Source organism: Podarcis liolepis (genome assembly GCF_965112155.1).
Source record: "Podarcis liolepis genome assembly, chromosome: 1".
Lineage (NCBI taxonomy): Eukaryota > Metazoa > Chordata > Lepidosauria > Squamata > Lacertidae > Podarcis > Podarcis liolepis.
In genome coordinates, this window is record NC_139554.1 from 10,075,367 (window position 1) to 10,093,498 (window position 18,132).

Consider the following 18,132-nt stretch of genomic DNA (forward strand, 5'->3'; position numbering starts at 1 on the left):
GGGAAGTAATAGTGCCACTGTATTCTGCTCTGGTCAGACCTCACCTGGAGTACTGTGTCCAGTTCTGGGCACCACAGTTCAAGAAGGACACTGACAAACTGGAACGTGTCCAGAGGAGGGCAACCAAAATGGTCAAAGGCCTGGAAACGATGCCTTATGAGGAACGGTTAAGGGAGCTGGGCATGTTTAGCCTGGAGAAGAGGAGGTTAAGGGGTGATATGATAGCCATGTTCAAATATATAAAAGGATGTCATATAGAGGAGGGAGAAAGGTTGTTTTCTGCTGCTCCAGAGAAGCGGACACGGAGCAATGGATCCAAACTACAAGAAAGAAGATTCCACCTAAACATTAGGAAGAACTTCCTGACAGTAAGAGCTGTTCGACCGTGGAATTTGCTGCCAAGTAGTGTGGTGGAGTCTCCTACTTTGGAGGTCTTTAAGCAGAGGCTTGACAACCATATGTCAGGAGTGCTCTGATGGTGTTTCCTGCTTGGCAGGGGGTTGGACTCGATGGCCCTTGTGGTCTCTTCCAACTCTTATGATTCTATGATTCTATTCTATGATTCTATGAATTCAGTCATGTGTGGTGCTGCTTTGGGGGCAGGAAGAAGGAGGGATCAGGTGGGAAAGGCATTCCCACCACCTTCTCCCACAAAGATGTAGCTGCCTGGTAACTCCCTTCCTTTTTGCAATTTCTCCTTCCCATCCATACCTGCTTCTCATACCTTCCAACATTTCTCCAATGAAAATAGGGACGTCCTATTCCATCATCATCGTCACCATCATTTTATTGTTTGTAGCCCACCTTCTGATTGGGTTGCCCCAGCCACTGGGCAGTTTCTCACATATATAAAACACAGTAAACCATTAAACATTAAAAAAAAAAAAAATTCCCTATCTTCAGATGTCTTCTAAAGATTGTGCAATGGTATATATTATTATTATTATTATTATTATTATTATTATTATTATTATTATTATTATTTATTATTTGTACCCTGCCTATCTGGCTGGGTTTCCCCAGCCACTCTGGGCGGCTTCCACAGAAACCAAAAAACACTAAAATATCATACATTAAAAGCTTCCCTGAATAGGGCCGCCTTAAGATGTCTTCTGAATGTCAGGTAGTTGTCCGTCACCTTGACATCCGTTGGGAGGGCATTCCACAGGGCGGGCGCCACCACCGAAACGGCCCTCTGCCTTGGTTCTTGAGCTTAATCCGTTCCGGGAACTGTTCAAAAACCAAGGCGCAGCTTCCGATTGGCTGCACTCAATTGGAAGCTGCGGAAGCTGCCATCGGACGTTCGGCTTCTGAATAACGTTCACAAACGGGAACACTTACTTCCGGGTTTGCAGCATTCAGGAGCCGATTTGTTCAACAACTAAGCCATTCGGGAACCAAGGTACCACTGTATAGTTATTTATCTCCTTGGCTTGGAGGTTGCATAACTCCATACCCTCCAACATTTCTGCACTGAAAATAGGGATGTCCTAAGGAAAAATGAGACATCACCTTGCCAGCAAAGACCCGCATAGTTAAAGCTATGGTTTTTCCAGTAGTGATGTATGGAAGTGAGAGCTGGACCATAAAGAAGGCTGATCAACGAAGAATGGATGCTTTTGAATTATGGTGCTGGAGGAGACTCTTGAGAGTCCCATGGACTGCAAGAAGATCCAACCTCTCCATTCTGAAGGAAATCAGCCCTGAGTGCTCACTGGAAGGACAGATCCTGAAGCTGAGCCTCTAATACTTTGGCCACCTCATGAGAAGAGAAGACTCCCTGGAAAAGACCCTGATGTTGGGAAAGATGGAGGGCACAAGGAGAAGGGGACTACAGAGGACGAGATGGTTGGACAGTGTTCTCGAAGCTACCAACATGAGTTTGACCAAACTGCAAGAGGCAGTGGAATACAGGAGTGCCTGGCGTGCTCTGGTCCATGGGGTCACGAAGAGTCAGACACGACTAAACATCTAAACAACAACAACAAGGAAAAATGAGACATTCCGGGATCAAATCAGAAACCAGGGCGGCTTCTGTAAAACTGGGACTGCCCCCTGGAAATAGGGACACTTGAAGGGTCTAGCTTCTTCCTATGTCCTGCCCTCTAGCAGCCCCAGATCACTCTGGGCTACCCAACCCATAGCAATCCAGGACTATCTCAACCTGGCCCAGATCCCCCCAATTCAGCCCAATTTGTTTGGGGCTTCAGGACTCAGCTGAATCCAGTTCACAGGCTTAGTTTCTAGTTAACTGAGTCATTTGGAGCGGGAAACCATTCCCCCAAAGAGCACATTATTTTAATGAATGTGAGATTTTTATTCACAGTATTTCCCATCTCTTATAATAACACCGTCACCGAGGGCAAATACGCATGCCTGTTTTGCCGCATCTTCCCTGCTAATACTTCATGAATTTCTTGTTAGTAAGTGACATTTTATGTGCCAGATACCACCTGGGTGCCAATTTAAAAGCAAGCTCCCCAGTGCTGGATTGGAAAGGTTTAGAAGTTTGCATCCTGTTCTGTGCTTCTTGTGCTACATCAATCTGCAGGTCTCTGTTCTGTATTTTGACATAAAATGGATTATTCGCCCAACAGTAAAAAAAAATCCCCCACAAACCTTGTTGTATATAGCAGGGAAATAAACTGGCCAGGGAGCCCAGCTCCATTTTGCAAGCAGTGGATCAGAACTGGTTAATTGGCAAAACAAAAGAAAATACTTTTCCTGATTCCAGATGAAAGGAACTGCAAACGCTGTTATCAGGGCAAATACAAATCTCCTTATGCTGTAATTCTTGTTTAGACATCATCCCAGTTTTGTTTACAACATCACTGAACCTAGTGAGATGAGATTGTTTCCGTGCCTGAGATTTGCTCTGCAAAAGCAGACATTGCAGAAAAAGCTAGCAGTAAAGTAATGGCCTTGACAGCACAGGGGCATTCCCAGTTCCAGGGTGAAAATTACCCCCATTTTTCAGGGAGAGTAAAGAGTAGGAATGGGGTGGGTGGGAATTAATGTGCTTTGATTTTTATACTAATGTATCTAATGCACACTTTCCAAACTAATATACAAAATGAAACACCCAGAAATTCACACTTTTCTGAATTTTGTGATGCAGTTGTCCAAAAATTGCATACAGAAGTGTTTATACTGGGGAAAAGCATCTGCAAAATGCTTATAGCGGTGAACACAAATGCATTGCATTAGGGGAAATTGCTGGCAAACGTGTATAGTATGCAAAATTGTGTACAAATTGCATGCATTTGGAGGTATGAAAACTCAATTTTTTGTGCAGACTTACAAAAAAAAAGAAAAGAAAATCAAACTGATGCTGAAATAGGGAGAAGTGAAATCGTGATGGGGAAAATCAAAAACTCCCAGAGCAACTTACAACATTTCCAAATATAAAACCCTTGCACTCTTGTATGGGGCGTTGCTTGGGAATTCTCAGCCCTCCCCAAAAAAGAACCAGCACAGTTTTGGAAGCAGTGGAGTTTTAAAAGGTTCAGTTCACCATCTTGATTCGACATGGCATCCAATCGCAGCCAAACATTGACCAATAATCTTCTCGTCTCAGGAGTCATGCAAATTTGGTTATGATAGTTTAAGAGTTGTCCAGACAAGCGACTTTCCAACACACACACACACACACACACACACACACACACACCTTTTAAAACCATTCATATGTTAAATCTCTAAATAGTGTAGGAAAATGCAAACAGTAAAACAGTATTATGGGGGGAAAGGAGATAAAAACAGGAAGTGGTTTGTAACAGGGGTCCTAACAGATAAAGAATCTGGAAGGGAAATTATATATATATACACAAGATATTTATATCAAAGAACAGATCTGTGTGTATATCTTAAAGGGTTTAACACTGGTGGGCAAAGCTCCAGAACAATATTATCTGAGCCTGATGAGCTGAGGGATTCACTCTGTGAACATGGTTCCCTAGGGAGGACAACACTTCATTACCACCACATTAGAGATCTGTTACGATAGCCAAGTATACTACATATTTAACTTTACTGCTAAATTAAAGCAAGAGGAGGGAAGAAGCCAACACCTATTTTGTTAATTTTTCTTTGTTGATTCTAATACCGTTTTGCGGCTTGTATTCACACGGCTAGAAAATTATGTCAAATTACTAGAAATCAGCAACTAATTTCCAGACACCCGGCTGACCCTGTTCCTGTTGTTTTTCCTAGCTCTGAATAGGCACACTGTTGTTTTAAATCTGCTATTGTAAGTGCACAAAGGAACTCCTTGCTTAGATATCTTTAGAAAAGGATTGGACAGACTTGGGGAGCAAAGGGATGATAAACAGTTCTTAGAAATGCTGGCTAAATGGAGCCTCCACATTCAAGCGCAGTATGCCTCTGATAATCAGATGCCACACAAAATACAAGACTATCAGAACAGAAGCTGGGGCAGAGCAACGGGAGCTCACCCCCTTGCGGGGATTCACAGAAGGTGGCGCTGAGGTCTAAATCACTGAGCCTCTTGGGCTTGCCGATCGGAAGGTTGGCAGTTCGAATCCGCGCGACGGGGTGAGCTCCCGTTGCTCTGTCCCAGCTCCTGCCAACCTAGCAGTTCAAAAGCACACCAGTGCAAGTAGATAAATAGGTACCGCTGCGGCAGGAAGGTAAATGGCGTTTCTATGCACTCTGGTTTCTGTCACAGTGTCCTGTTGTGCCAGAAGCGGTTTAGTCATACTGACCACATGACCCAGAAAGCTGTCTGTGGACAAATGCCAGCTCCCTCGGCCTGAAAGCGAGATGAGCACCGCAACCCCATAGTCACCTTTGACTGGACTTAACTGCCCAGGTCTCCTTTACTTTTACCTTTAACTGACAGTATGCAACTTCTAACCCCACTTCTTTTTGCTTAATAAAACTTTTCCTGTTTGTTTGATCGACTCCGGCTTGAGACTCTAATTTCTAAATTTCCCCTCATACAAGTCCCCCACACGATGCTGTATGTAGGTTTTATTTTATTTGTTTTTTATCTTATATTTTGGAAATGTACATCCAGTTGTTTTTTCCTTTAATTTTTTTGGGGGGCGCCCAAGAACGTGAGTCCCTAAGCTATAGCTTTTTAGCCATAGCTGTCAATGTTCCCCTTTTTTAAAGGGAAATTCCCTTATTCCGAATAGGATTCCTCGCAAGAAAAGGGTAAAGTTGACAGCTATGTGTTTAGCCTATATGTAAATCCAGCACTGGCTGTGGCAGCCATCAATAGCCTTACCCTTCAAGAATTTGTCCAATCATCTTTTGAAGCCATCCAAGATGGCGGCCTCCGTTGGCTTCCACGGGAGTGAGTTCCACACTGTGGCGAAGTGCTTCCGCTGAATAGGGATGATGAAATGGAAACCGCCTTACCTAAAATAGCCACCACCTCATCGTCCTGTATGACTTCCAGGGATCCCGAGACGACGAAGCAGAGGGCATCCACGCTTTCCCCCGCATGGTAGATGAGGTCTCCGGGGGCACAGTGGATTGTCTGGAACTCCACCGCCAGGGCCCGTAAGCAGCCATCGCTAGCTAGCCGAAAGGCCGGGTGCTCGTTGAAAACTTTCCGGTTGAGATGTACACAGATATCTGCTCTCATGTCTTTGGGACAAATCGAAAGGACCTGGGAAAAGAGTGGAAACATGGCAGTGACAGGCAAAAGGAAAAGCCAATATTCTGTGCTTGGGGTAGAGATTCCCTGTCTGTGATTAATAATAATAATAATAATATTTATATCTCGCCCATCTGACTGGGTTTCCCAGCGACTCTGGGTGGCTCCCAACAGAATTAAAAGCAAAACAAACCATCAAACATTAACAACTTCCCTAAACAGGACTGCGTACAGATGTCTTCTAAAAGTCAAATAGCTGTTTATTTCCTTGACATCTGACGGGAGGGTGTTCCACAAGGTGGGTGCCACTACCGAGAAGGCCCTCTGCCTGGTTCCCTGTAACCTCACTTCTCACAGGGAGGGAACCGCCAGAAGGCCCTCAGCGCTGGACCTCAGTGTCCGGGTTGAACAATGGGGGTGGAGACACTCCTTCAGGTATATATAGTGCCTTATACCATTCACAGAGTTTCGCCAACATTATTTTAGCAACATCACACCTGTACTGTAGGCCCGTATTACTGTATCCATATTGCATATATGGAGACTGAGGCTGGCAGAAGTAGATTGCCTCAGGCCAACTCGTGAATAAAGATTATTATTTATAATGATTATTATATTTATATTATTGTATTATTATAATACAGTGGTACCTCGGGTTACATATGCTTCAGGTTACATACGCTTCAGGTTACAGACTCCACTAACCCAGAAATAGTACCTCGGGTTAAGAATTTTGCTTCAGGATGAGAACAGAAATTGTGCTCCGGCGGCATGACAGCAGGAGAAAGTCCCATTAGCTAAAGTGATGCTTCAGGTTAAGAACAGTTTCAGGTTAAGTACGGACCTCCAGAACGAATTAAGTACTTAACCCGAGGTACCACTGTACAATATTATATATTATATATTATATATTATATATTATATATTATATATTATATATTATATATTATATATTATATATTATATATTATATATTATATATTATATATTATATATTATATATTATATATTATATATTATATATTATATTAATAATTAATAATATAATATACATATTATATATTATATATTATATAATATAATAATCAGTATTATACTGTTTATTACATTTATATCCTACTTTTCCTCCCAGGGGCTCAATGTGACATATATACTTCACCCCCTCCCTGTTTTATCCTCAAAACAACCCTGTGAGGAAGACTAGGCTGAGAGGTAGTGACTTGTCCAAGGGCACCCAATGAATTTCATGGCTGAGTTGGGGTTCAAACCCTGGTCTTCAAGGTCATAGTCCAGCTCTCTAACCGCTACACCACCCTGCCTTTATGGCAATGAAATTCACGCCGTGGAATTCACGGCAGAAGAAATACTTGAAGGCGAGACTTGGTTCCAGACCTACCTACTTAGCTTCACATGTCTTCACACTGCGCCCTTATCACCAATCTCTTCCCCACATTTGGCTTCCTGAAGACAAGACTACAGGCTCGTTTATCTTTGATTTATCGCTTTACCCTAAGGCCACTCATACGGGGAATCTATAAACATGAAATCTAATCAAACAGAAACCTTTTAGCAAATCAAGAACTCTCTTTCGCTGTTCTCGGTGGGTTAAGCTCTGCACATGTTGATATTGGTTATTTAAATTAGTCATCTAGGATGGGGTGAGACATGGCTAGGGATGAGTGAATATACCCTCTAAGGGTGCACAGTGTCAGGAGTTCAGCATACACTCGAGTAGGACCCTGGCAGAGACACATGCCCGACTGGCATGTTCCCTCCCTGCTGGTCGATCGTTCAGGAGCTTCAAAAGCTTTCTTCTGCCCGAACATCACAGCGACCGATGCCAACTGACACCGGCACACTTAGGGAGTTGCATAACACACCTCAGCAGTTGCATAACACACCTCAGCAACTCAGCATTTTGGCTAATCTACTTTATTTTCATATAAACACACACGCAGCACTGCAACATGGCTCCTTCTCTCTCTAGCATCAGACAGCTAAGAGAAAAAGAACAAAGGACAATAGTCCCACTTCACGGAACACAGTAACACAAACATCCTGTCTCCGTCACTTTCCACTCAGTGGAGTCAAAACATATACTGTCATGTGAAAGACAAAAATCCCATGACTGCAATCATGGAGCAGGAATTCTAACACAGAGATGCCTCTGTACCCCATGTTGGCGACCCATGATTTAAAATCTCATGCAGAATGCCCAAACCTCATCTTCCAAACGCCATCCATATTTCACAATTTAAACAAGGATAAGAGCTGTTTGGCAGTGGAACGGACTCCCTTGGAGGATCATGTACTCTCCTTCACTGGAGGTTTTTAAGCAGAGGTTAGACGGCCATCTGTCAGGGATTCTTTAGTTGTGGTTCCTATTCTATGATTTTATGACCTTGCCTTTTCCTAATTATTTAGCTTCTTTCTGGGATTCTTCCAGCCCAGTATAAAGTAAGCCTCACCTAGTCCAGTGGGGCTTAGAGAACGATCCCAAACATGGCTCACTGAGGGTGAGAACCATGCCATCCTACCTTGGGGCTTTATTGAGCTGTGGGGCCACCACTTAAACTTCACCCCTTCCACACATGGTGGAATCTCTGGCACAGAGATTGAGCCCAGAGCCACTATATGACAGCAGTGGGGTCAGCTCAGCCCCATGCCCTCCTTGCCCCTGGAAAGCCACAGAAAAGCAGCACTAGCCTGTTTTCTCCTGCTCTGGAGAGTTGGACTCGTACCAACGGCTTCAAGTTACAAGAAAGGAGAATCCGACTAAACATCGGGAAGAACTTCCTGACAGTAAGAGCTGTTTGACAGTGGAATGGACTCCCTTGAAAGGTTGTGGACTCTCCTTCCTTGGAGGTTTATAAACAGAGGTTGGGTGGCCATCTATCATGGATGCTTTAGCTAAGATTCCTGCATTGCAGGGGGTTGGAATAGAAGACCCTTGGGGAGTCAGTGTGGTGTAGTGCAGTGTTTCCCAACCTTTTTTGGGCAAAGGCACACTTGTTTCATGAAAAAAATCTCGAGGCACACCACCATGCCAGATGGGGAAAGGTCACTTTTTACTTATGTAAAAAAAAATAAAAAAATAGTAACAGCATAGAAGGTAATGGTTAGGCTAGCATCCCTCTTCCAAATATGCTAGGTTTTTATTTTCAGGGACTGTTCTACATGGGAAAGCATCCAGCACTGTCATTCTCCCATCTGCCATCTGAATTGGTACTATTCTGGGTCAACTTACTCTGCTGCATGTGTAGATGAAAATGGCACCAAGTGTGGGGGAGGGGGCAGAACAGGTTTCAGATACAGGATATTAAGCATACACATACTTCAGATTGAACTGGTTGCTTGCTTTGCAAGTTTTCATTTCCCAAATGACTGCCTTGGCAAGCGCAATACCTACCAGGCTCAATGCCGGTCTCGCGCTGCCGCTTCCCGCGCTCTCAAGGACCTGGGAGGAGGAAGGCGTGAAGGGAATCCCGAAGGCGCGAAAACCTCGCGCATGCGCAGGCCTTCCGCCTGCGACAGCCCAGTAGGCCGGCTGAAGCGAGCGGCGATGGGATGTGGGAGGGAGCTCGCTCGCCGCCCCGCGTGTGCCTATGTGGGGCACGTTACAGCCCCGTGACGTCAGCGCCACGCAGGCAGCCAGGCAGGCAGACGGCGAGAGCCCCGCGCTGGGCGGCCTCTCCTCGCCGCCGCCGCCCCGCCTCTCGCCGCCCGACTCGCCTGCCTCCCTCCCACGGCACACCAGGCAACGTCTCGCGGCACACTAGTGTGCCACGGAACACCGGTTGGGAAACACTGGTGTAGTGGTTAAGAGTGGTAGTCTCGTAATCTGGGGAACCGGGTTCGTGTCTCCGCTCCTCCACATGCAGCTGCTGGGTGACCTTGGGCCAGTCACACTTCTGTGAAGTCTCTCAGCCCCACTCACCTCACAGAGTGTTTGTTGTGGGGGAGGAAGGGAAAGGAGAATGTTAGCCGCTTTGAGACTCCTGAAGGGGAGTGAAAGGCGGGATATCAAATCCAAACTCTTCTTCTTCTTCTTCTTCTTCAAACTTGAAGATTCTATGATTCTACAGTAGACTCTCGGGTTGCGAACGTGATCCATGTGGGAAGCACGTTCACAACCCGCAGCGTTCACAACCCGAAAGCACTGCATGTGCGCACACGAGGTTTGCAATTTGGTGCTTCTGCGCATTCGCAAGTGTCAAACCCTGGGAGTAACCAGTTCTTGTACTTCCAGGTTCAGTGCGGTGCGCAACCCAAAATCGCGCAACCCGAAGTGTCTGTAACCCAAGGTATGACTGTATTTCCACCTGCCCATTTGGCAGGAGGAAACAGGAGGTCAATGACGGTGGAATGAGATTGGCATCTCTCCACAGGCCGTGGTCTGTGGGATTGTCAACACAGGCTGGCAAGGCTGGCAGAGGGACAACTCCACCCAGCCCAACTCCAGCCCAGCACAAAGGGCGATGCATTGCTCTCTTACTCCCTGAGAAGTGCATTTAGGATTATATTGTAAAATATCACTGAAGAAAGGCCTTTAACAGCTCTTGTTATCCTTTTCATGCTGCCATAAAGAGCTCTGGTGTGTTGAGAGCGAGAGAGAGAGAGAGAGAGCACACACATGAATGTGCAGGGAAGAATCCTGATGCGCTCAGATATCTTAGTAGTGTCATCACTGCAAACGGCGTCCCTTTTTGTAGATACAATAGTGGCACTTTCATCATGTTCTCCAGCAGTTGGGAAGGCGAGACCTCCACTGCGCCGAAGAAAAAAGCCAGCTAAATCCATCAGGAAGAATCCAGTAATTAACCGAAGTGATGAGCCAAAAAGGTTCTATTTGCGCAGCCAGCCTTAAGCCATTTCCAGCTGAAGACGCAGAGAAAGAGAGGTGGCCCCTCTAAAGAACAAGGGAACAAAGGCCTAGCCCTTGGATATGTGCTTGATTTTTAAAAAAAATGCCGTTTTTGGAAATGGATTTGGCTTTTCAAAAGGGAGCAGGAGAGATAAGTGGAAAACAGTGTAAGCCTCAATTAAAAAGGCAAGGACTCTGAACCCCAGATCCTCCTTTCACATAACCAGTGGCGTGGAGTGGAGTAGAGTGAACATTACAGTTGAGCTGGGATGATCTGGGTTATTCAGTATACTCCAGGGGAATCACAAATACTTTGAATTCTCTGCATATGGTGGGATGCTAGCCTAGCCTTCTGCCTAGTTTTCAGCATGGGGGAAATCTGTCTCATTGGGGGAGCAGTTCAGAGCTATGTGCATCCCTCCCCCCCCAGCAAACTAAGAGGGTGCAGACCCAACGCAAGGGACAACTTCGCCAAGTTCTTTCCACTGTCCAATCCTGGAAGGAGAATCTGTAACCTTCTGGGTGTTGTTGGACTCCGGCTCCCATCAGTACCAGGAAATCATGGCCAGTAGTCATCCATGATGGGTGCTATGGTCTTGTAGTGCAGTGGAACCTTGCTTCTCAAATGGCTTGGTTGAGGAACAAATTGGAACCCGAGCACCGCAAACCCGGAAGTAAACGCCTTGGTTTGCGAACGTTTTTTGGAAGCCAAATGTCCAATGTGGTTGTCGGCTATTGTTTCCGGGGCGCCTGCGCCAATCGGAAGCCGTGTCTTGGTTTTCAAACGTTTCGGAAGTTGGACGGACTTCCAGAACGGATTACGTTTGAGAACCAAGATAGCACTGTATTTGAAGGACCACAGGTTCCCCATCTATGCTGTGAATTTTAGGTATGCCTACCAATACTCTGTCATCATTATACAATGATTCTTCTGAAGTGGGGTGGGGTGGAGGAGGGTGAAAGGAAGGCACAGTCGGATCAAGTTTGCATATGTTATTTATAAGTACAGTGGTGCCCCGCAAGACGAATGCCTCGCAAGACGGAAAACTCGCTAGACGAAAGAGTTTTCCGTTTTGGAGGTGCTTCGCAAAATGAATCTCCTATGGGCTTGCTTCGCAAGACGACAATGTCTTGCGAGTTCCTGCTGGTTTTTTCCCTTCCCCCCCCCTTTTCCTAAGCCGCTAAGCCGCTTATCAGCTGATCCGATCAGCAGATAAGCCGCTAAAAGCCGCTAAAAGCCGCTAAAAGCCGCTAAAAGCCGCTAAAAGCCGCTAATAGCGCTAATAGCGCTAAGCCGCTTATCAGCTGATCCGATCAGCAGATAAGCCACGAAAAGCCGCTAATAGCGCTAATAGCGCTAAGCCGCTTATCAGCTGATCTGATCAGCAGATAAGCCGCTAAAAGCCGCTAATAGCGCTAATAGCGCTAATCCGCTAATCCTTCAATGGGCTTGCTTCGCAAGACGAAAAAACCCGCTAGACGAAGAGAATCATAGAACGGATTCTTTTCGTCTTGCGAGGCACCACTGTAGATGCAGATGGGTGCAAATTTAGACAACAAGTCAAATTGGATGTGCTGCAGCGTTGTCATGCCTTGGTAATAGACTGAATGAGTGTCAATACAGGTAAGACCAAGGCACTGTTAGTGGGTGGTTCCCCAGACCGGATGGATGGGAAGTTGCCTGCTCTTGATGGAGTTACACTCCCTCTGAAGGAGCGGGTATCCAGCTTCTGGGTTCATTGCTGTTGCTTGAGGCTCAGGTGGCCTCAGTGGCACAGAGGGCCTTCCATCAGCTTTGGCTGGTGGACCAGCTACGCCCCTATCTGGACAGGGATAGCCTAGCTTCTGTTGACTTTGCTCTTGTAACCTCTGCTAACCTTAGAATATTGCCATGTGTTTATGGGGCTAGGGACGTGGGTGGCGCTGTGGGTTAAACCACTGAGCCTAGGGCTTGCTGATCAGAAGGTCGGCGGTTCGAATCCCCGTGACGACGGGGTGAGCTCCCATTGCTCAGTCCCTGCTCCTGCCAACCTAGCAGTTCAAAAGCACGTCAAAGTGCAAGTAGATAAATAGGTACCACTCCGGCGGGAAGGTAAACGGCGTTTCCGTGCCCTGCTCTGGTTCGCCAGAAGCGGCTTAGTCATGCTGGCCACATGACCCGGAAGCTGTACGCCAGCTTCCTCGGCCAATAAAGCAACATGAGCACCGCAACCCCAGAGTCGGCCACGACTGGTCCTAATGGTCAGGGGTCCCTTTACCTTTACTATATGGGGCTGCATCTGAAGACAGTTTAGAAACTCCAGCTTGTGCAGAATCTGACGGCCAGGCTGCTCACAGGGGTTAGATGGTTTGAGCATATAACAGCAATCCTGGCCTGAGTGCACTGGCTGGTCCCAACTCAAAGTGGTGGTTTTGATCTATAAAGCCTTAAAGGGCTCAGGACCACAAGATCTCAAGCACCGCTTCCCCCCATATGAACCTACCTCAGGCATAGGCAAACTCCAGCCCTCCAGATGTTTGGGACTACAATTCCCATCATCCCTAGCTAACAGGGATGGGAATTGTAGTCCCAAACATCTGGAGGGCCGGAGCTTGCCTACACCTGACCTACCTGGACCCTGCAAAAATCATCTGAGGCCCTTCTTTGTGCGCCTCCTCCCTGAGAGGTCCAGACAGCAGGAGCATGAAAATGGGCTTTTTTGTAGTGGCTCGTTGCTTGTGGAATTCTCTCCCCAGGGAACCTCGCCTGGTGCCTTCATTGCATATCTCTTCTCTCAGGCCTTTGGCTAATTAAACAATCTATGGCCTTTTAAACTGGGGGCGGGGTATTGTTTTGCTTTGTTACTATGATATATATGTTTTTCTTTCTATATTGTAACCCCCCTATGATCTTTGGCTAAAGGGCGGTATGGAAATTGTAATAATAATAATAATAATAATAATAATAATAATAGCATCACATCCTAGTGGGATAGGCTGTAACCAGGTGACCTGCTCGGTCTATGGTCCAGCTATTCCTTGTGCAGATTCACAGCCTCAATCGCCACTCACTAAATTCCTTATCTTTAAACCAGACATGGACTGGGTATGCCTTCAAACAGACAGCACTTTCAAATAGAGAGATGTCCTCCTTAAAGTAGGACACAGAACCACTGTGCTCTTGCTTCAAAGAAAACCCAGAAAATCCTATTTCGATTCCTTTTAGCCTTTCTGTCCTATACATTATCAGCTAATAACGTGGATAATGTGAACTGTGAATGATATTGTTTTCGAAAGGACGCCTCTCAGCATCCCTGGGGTTGACCCAGTGAAAGATGCTGTCTTTAACCACTAAATTGCTCTCTGCAGTTGTTTCGCCACTGTATGAGTCTAGAAGAACCACATAAATGTCTGGGTATTGGATAGATGCTCTCCCCAACCCGGGGTGTTATTAGCTTTCTACTAAATTACAGAATTAAGCATGCGGCATGACGCCTCTTTTTACCCAGTGGAATCCTATTTCATCGCAACAACCAACAACGAGTCGGCTACTGCCTTTGCTCCTTCGCTGCTCGATTCCAGAAGACTAGGAGTGCATGGTTTTCAAAGACCAGTTATTGAGGCTATCAAAAAGGCTGTCATGTAACAAATCTGAAGCACAATGATCATAGTCAGTGACTGTACCTTGTTCATGCAGAAAATGTGCAAAATATAAGCCGCTCTGAAGGTGGTGGAAACCTCATCCCCAGAGCTTTCACACAAAAACAGTAAGAGCCCTGACACATCAGATCAACAGCCTTTCTAGTTCAGAAACCCACCTACCCCCAGCAGATAATCAGGTGCTTAATGTGAAACCAGAAGCAGAGCAGAATCACAATAGTTTTTTCCTGCTCATGACTGCCAGGGATTGGTGCCTCTGAGCCTGCAAAGGATGGTGAAGAAATCCGATTCAGCTTGTGTTTAAAGGCGAACCTACCAAAATCATACTTTCCAAAAGAAGACGAGGATCAAAACACAGCCATGCTTTGCAATTCACATTTCTTTGAATTTTGCAATACAATTCTCAGACCAAAAAAAAAGTGTAGGTATGGGGAAAGGGTGAGGATATTGCTGGAAATAATAGGCAACAATGCATTATGCTAAGGGGAACTGATTGCAGAAATGTGCACATTAGTAAAAAGTGTTAATTAGGAGACATTTGCAATGAACTGAGGATGAATTTTCATGGGAGTTTTGAAATAATAACAATAATAATCGCAAATTACTGCAGAAACACAGAGAAGTGAATTGTTGTTGTTGTTTAGTCGTTTAGTTGTGTCCGACTCTTCGTGACCCCATGGACCAGAGCACGCCAGGCACTCCTGTCTTCCACTGCCTCCCGCAGTTTGGTCAAACTCATGCTGGTAGCTTCGAGAACACTATCCAACCATCTCGTCCTCTGTTGTCCCCTTCTCCTTGTGCCCTCCATCTTTCCCAGCATCAGGGTCTTTTCCAGGGAGTCGTCTCTTCTCATGAGGTGGCCAAAGTATTGGAGCCTCAGCTTCACAATCTGTCCTTCCAGTGAGCACTCAGGGCTGATTTCCTTCAGAATGGAGAGGTTTGATCTTCTTGCAGTCCACGGGACTCTCAAGAGTCTCCTCCAGCACCATAATTCAAAAGCATCAATTCTTTGGCAATCAGCCTTCTTTATGGTCCAGCTCTCAAAGTGAATTATATATTGATAAAATGAGAAACGGGGGGGGGGGACTGAGGATGACAGATCCACCCACCCCTAGATCTTGGTGTAAGTACACAACCTTCAGAACTAGTAGCAATTGATTGTTGTATTCTGTTTGCCTACCTTGTCCCTCTTTTAAAGCCACCTCTCTATATAAGAGAGAGATCCATTTGACTCAGAAGTCCCCTGCGCGAATGGGGGGGGGGGAGAATGCTACTTTATTATGGAGTGGCCTCATTTTCCTTCTAAACAGGCCGAGTTTGTTATTAGTACATACGACGATTTTAAGGCTTTGGTAAATGCACTTTGACTAAATGGATCAATACGTGTGTGGTACTTGGAGGATAACCTGGAAACAATCCATGGCGGGATGGGGAAAAGAGATACCATTTTGCCTCTGTTGAGAAAGCAAGCTTCAAATCCCCAAGGAGATGCATCTCATATTGTTTGCCTTTTCCTCTGGCATTTTCTTAACACAGGCAGTTTAAGATAAGCTTCCAGAGCAGCTGAAAAGAGCTCAGCAGGGAAGAGGGAAGATAAAAAGAAAGGTGTGGGATGGTTTGCTGGGAGGACCAGCACAAAGACATTTGTAGATTAGGGCTGTGTACTAGAGTGACAAACCTCTGCTAAAAGGCTTTGCCCTGTCCCAATTTCCTTTTGTCTCCATGGTCTGCCTTCTGGGTGGCTTAGCAAATGCTACAAAATCGGTTTGTTGTTGTTGTTTAGTCGTTTAGTCGTGTCCGACTCTTCATGACCCCATGGACCAGAGCATGCCAGGCACTCCTGTCTTCCACTGCCTCCCGCAGTTTGGTCAAACTCATGCTGGTAGCTTCAAGAACACTGTCCAACCATCTCGTCCTCTGTCGTCCCCTTCTCCTTGTGCCCTCCATCTTTCCCAACATCAGGGTCTTTTCCAGGGAGTCTTCTCTTCTCATGAGGTGGCCAAAGGATTGGAGCCTCAGCTTCACGATCTGTCCTTCCAGTGAGCCCTCAGGGCTGATTTCCTTAAGAATGGATAGGTTTGATCTTCTTGCAGTCCATGGGACTCTCAAGAGTCTCCTCCAGCACCAGAATTCAAAAGCATCAATTCTTCGGCGATCAGCCTTCTTTATGGTCCAGCTCTCACTTCCATACATCACTACTGGGAAAACCATAGCTTTAACTATACGGACCTTTGTTGGCAAGGTGATGTCTCAAAATCGGTTAAATGCAGTTAATGAGAGAGACACTGGGGCAGCGTAATTGTCCCAGGGATTCTTTCAAGTCCCATAAAATTGGCCATGCTAAAAGCAGGGTTGCAAAACAGACACTCGCCTTGTGCCCTATCCTGAGTAACCACAGGCGACCGGGCCAGGATCCGCTGACTAAAAGTGCACTGTCTCTTTTGAACAGGGATTGGTCCTTCCTAAGTTTGCAAGCCAGTTTTTTTTTTTTTTTAAATGACGAGAGAAAATGTGCTGAAATTAGGCCCGTAACCTTCATGTGTTCTGCTTACGCACATTTTCACAAGACTCAAGTGATAAGGACATAAGGTCCAGCACTGAGGGCCTTCTGGTGGTTCCCTCACTGCGAGAAGCCAAGTTACAGGGAACCAGGCAGAGGGCCTTCTCGGTAGTGGCACCCGCCCTGTGGAATGCCCTCCCTTCAGATGTGAAGGAAATAAACAACTATCTCACGTTTAGAAGACAGCTGAAGGCAGCCCTGTTTAGGGAAGCTTTTAATGACTGGTGTCTTAATGTATTTTAAATCTTTTGTTGGAAGCTGCTCAGAGTGGCTGGGGAAACCCAGCCAGATGAGCAGGCTATAAATTTGTTGTTGTTGTTGTTGTTGTTGTTGTTGTTGTTGTTGTTGTTGTTGTTGTTGTTGTTGTTGTTGTTATCTGCCTCCTCTGTTGCTTTCACATGAGATCTAGGATTCGAAAGGAATAGCCAAAGTTCTCAAAAGCCATTGGAGATGAGCCCATGTCCATGTGGCATGCCATATGCCAGGCGATGGGAAACCTTTGGCCCTCCAGATGTGGCAGAACTACAGCACGCATCATCCCTAGCCATGGGCCATGCTTGCTGGGCTGATGGGAATTGTAGTTCAGTCACATCTGGAGAGTCAAAGGTTCCCCACACCTGTGCGCATCTATAGGATAAGGTCCCTATTTGTCCAGTTGTATGCATCCAGGGTGCCGCAAATTGCGGATCTCTTCAAAATCGGTCACCACCACCATTGCTTGGGACCAGCGCCAGCTCATCCTCCGCTGACGACGGCACTGATGAGGGAAATAAGGACTTTCCGGGATCAAATCAGAAGCCCAGATGCACTTTCGCAATTCCAGGATTGTCCCTGGAAAATCGGGACGCTGTTGTAAACAAAAATTTGCCCTTTTCCATTATGGGGTATCCAAGAGCCCATATAGAGTCCTTAAATAGGTTCCCTATTGGTAGGAGAAAATAACAGAGGCCAACCAGAGAATATTGAGAAGCAAAGCAGCTAGTAAGCTTGATCTTTATTGATCTGTTGCAACAGGGTGCTCCCCTCACCCGCAGGAGAAGAGGAGGAACCCAGAAAAATGGCGTGCAAGGCCTTATAAAGACTTTTGAAATTGCCACCCTGTAAATCAAGACCACACCCAGAAACATCATACATACATCACAGAAGGGGTGTAACCTAAGACCACCCCTCAGATACATCATACCTACATCACAGAAAAGGTGGTCTTAAAACAGAAATTTGAATGTTGTTTTTCTTCTGTCGTTGTTTATCTCCTGTCTGGCAGGTTACTTGATTGGATTGCCTGGGTAGCCTAGCCAGTCTTTTGTAATGATAAATACTTAGTTCCTGGGCCATGTCACAGGCTCACACCCTATTCAAACACAGACATACCCTTAAGACAGGATTTGTGAAGGAAAAGACAATGGGGAGGCTTTTCCATTTTCCTTTGACCTTGCAGAGAAA

General features: G+C 45.9%; 1 protein-coding gene across 1 annotated transcript in view; it reads right to left on the reverse strand.

The window, feature by feature from the left end:
- KCNH5 (potassium voltage-gated channel subfamily H member 5) overlaps window positions 1-18,132 on the reverse strand; it is a 197,333-nt gene that overhangs the window by 46,092 nt on the left and 133,109 nt on the right. Inside the window, exon 9 of the mRNA XM_083517418.1 lies at window positions 5,386-5,638. Coding sequence (XP_083373544.1) covers window positions 5,386-5,638 — 253 coding nt within the window. The remainder of the gene's footprint in view (window positions 1-5,385; window positions 5,639-18,132) is intronic.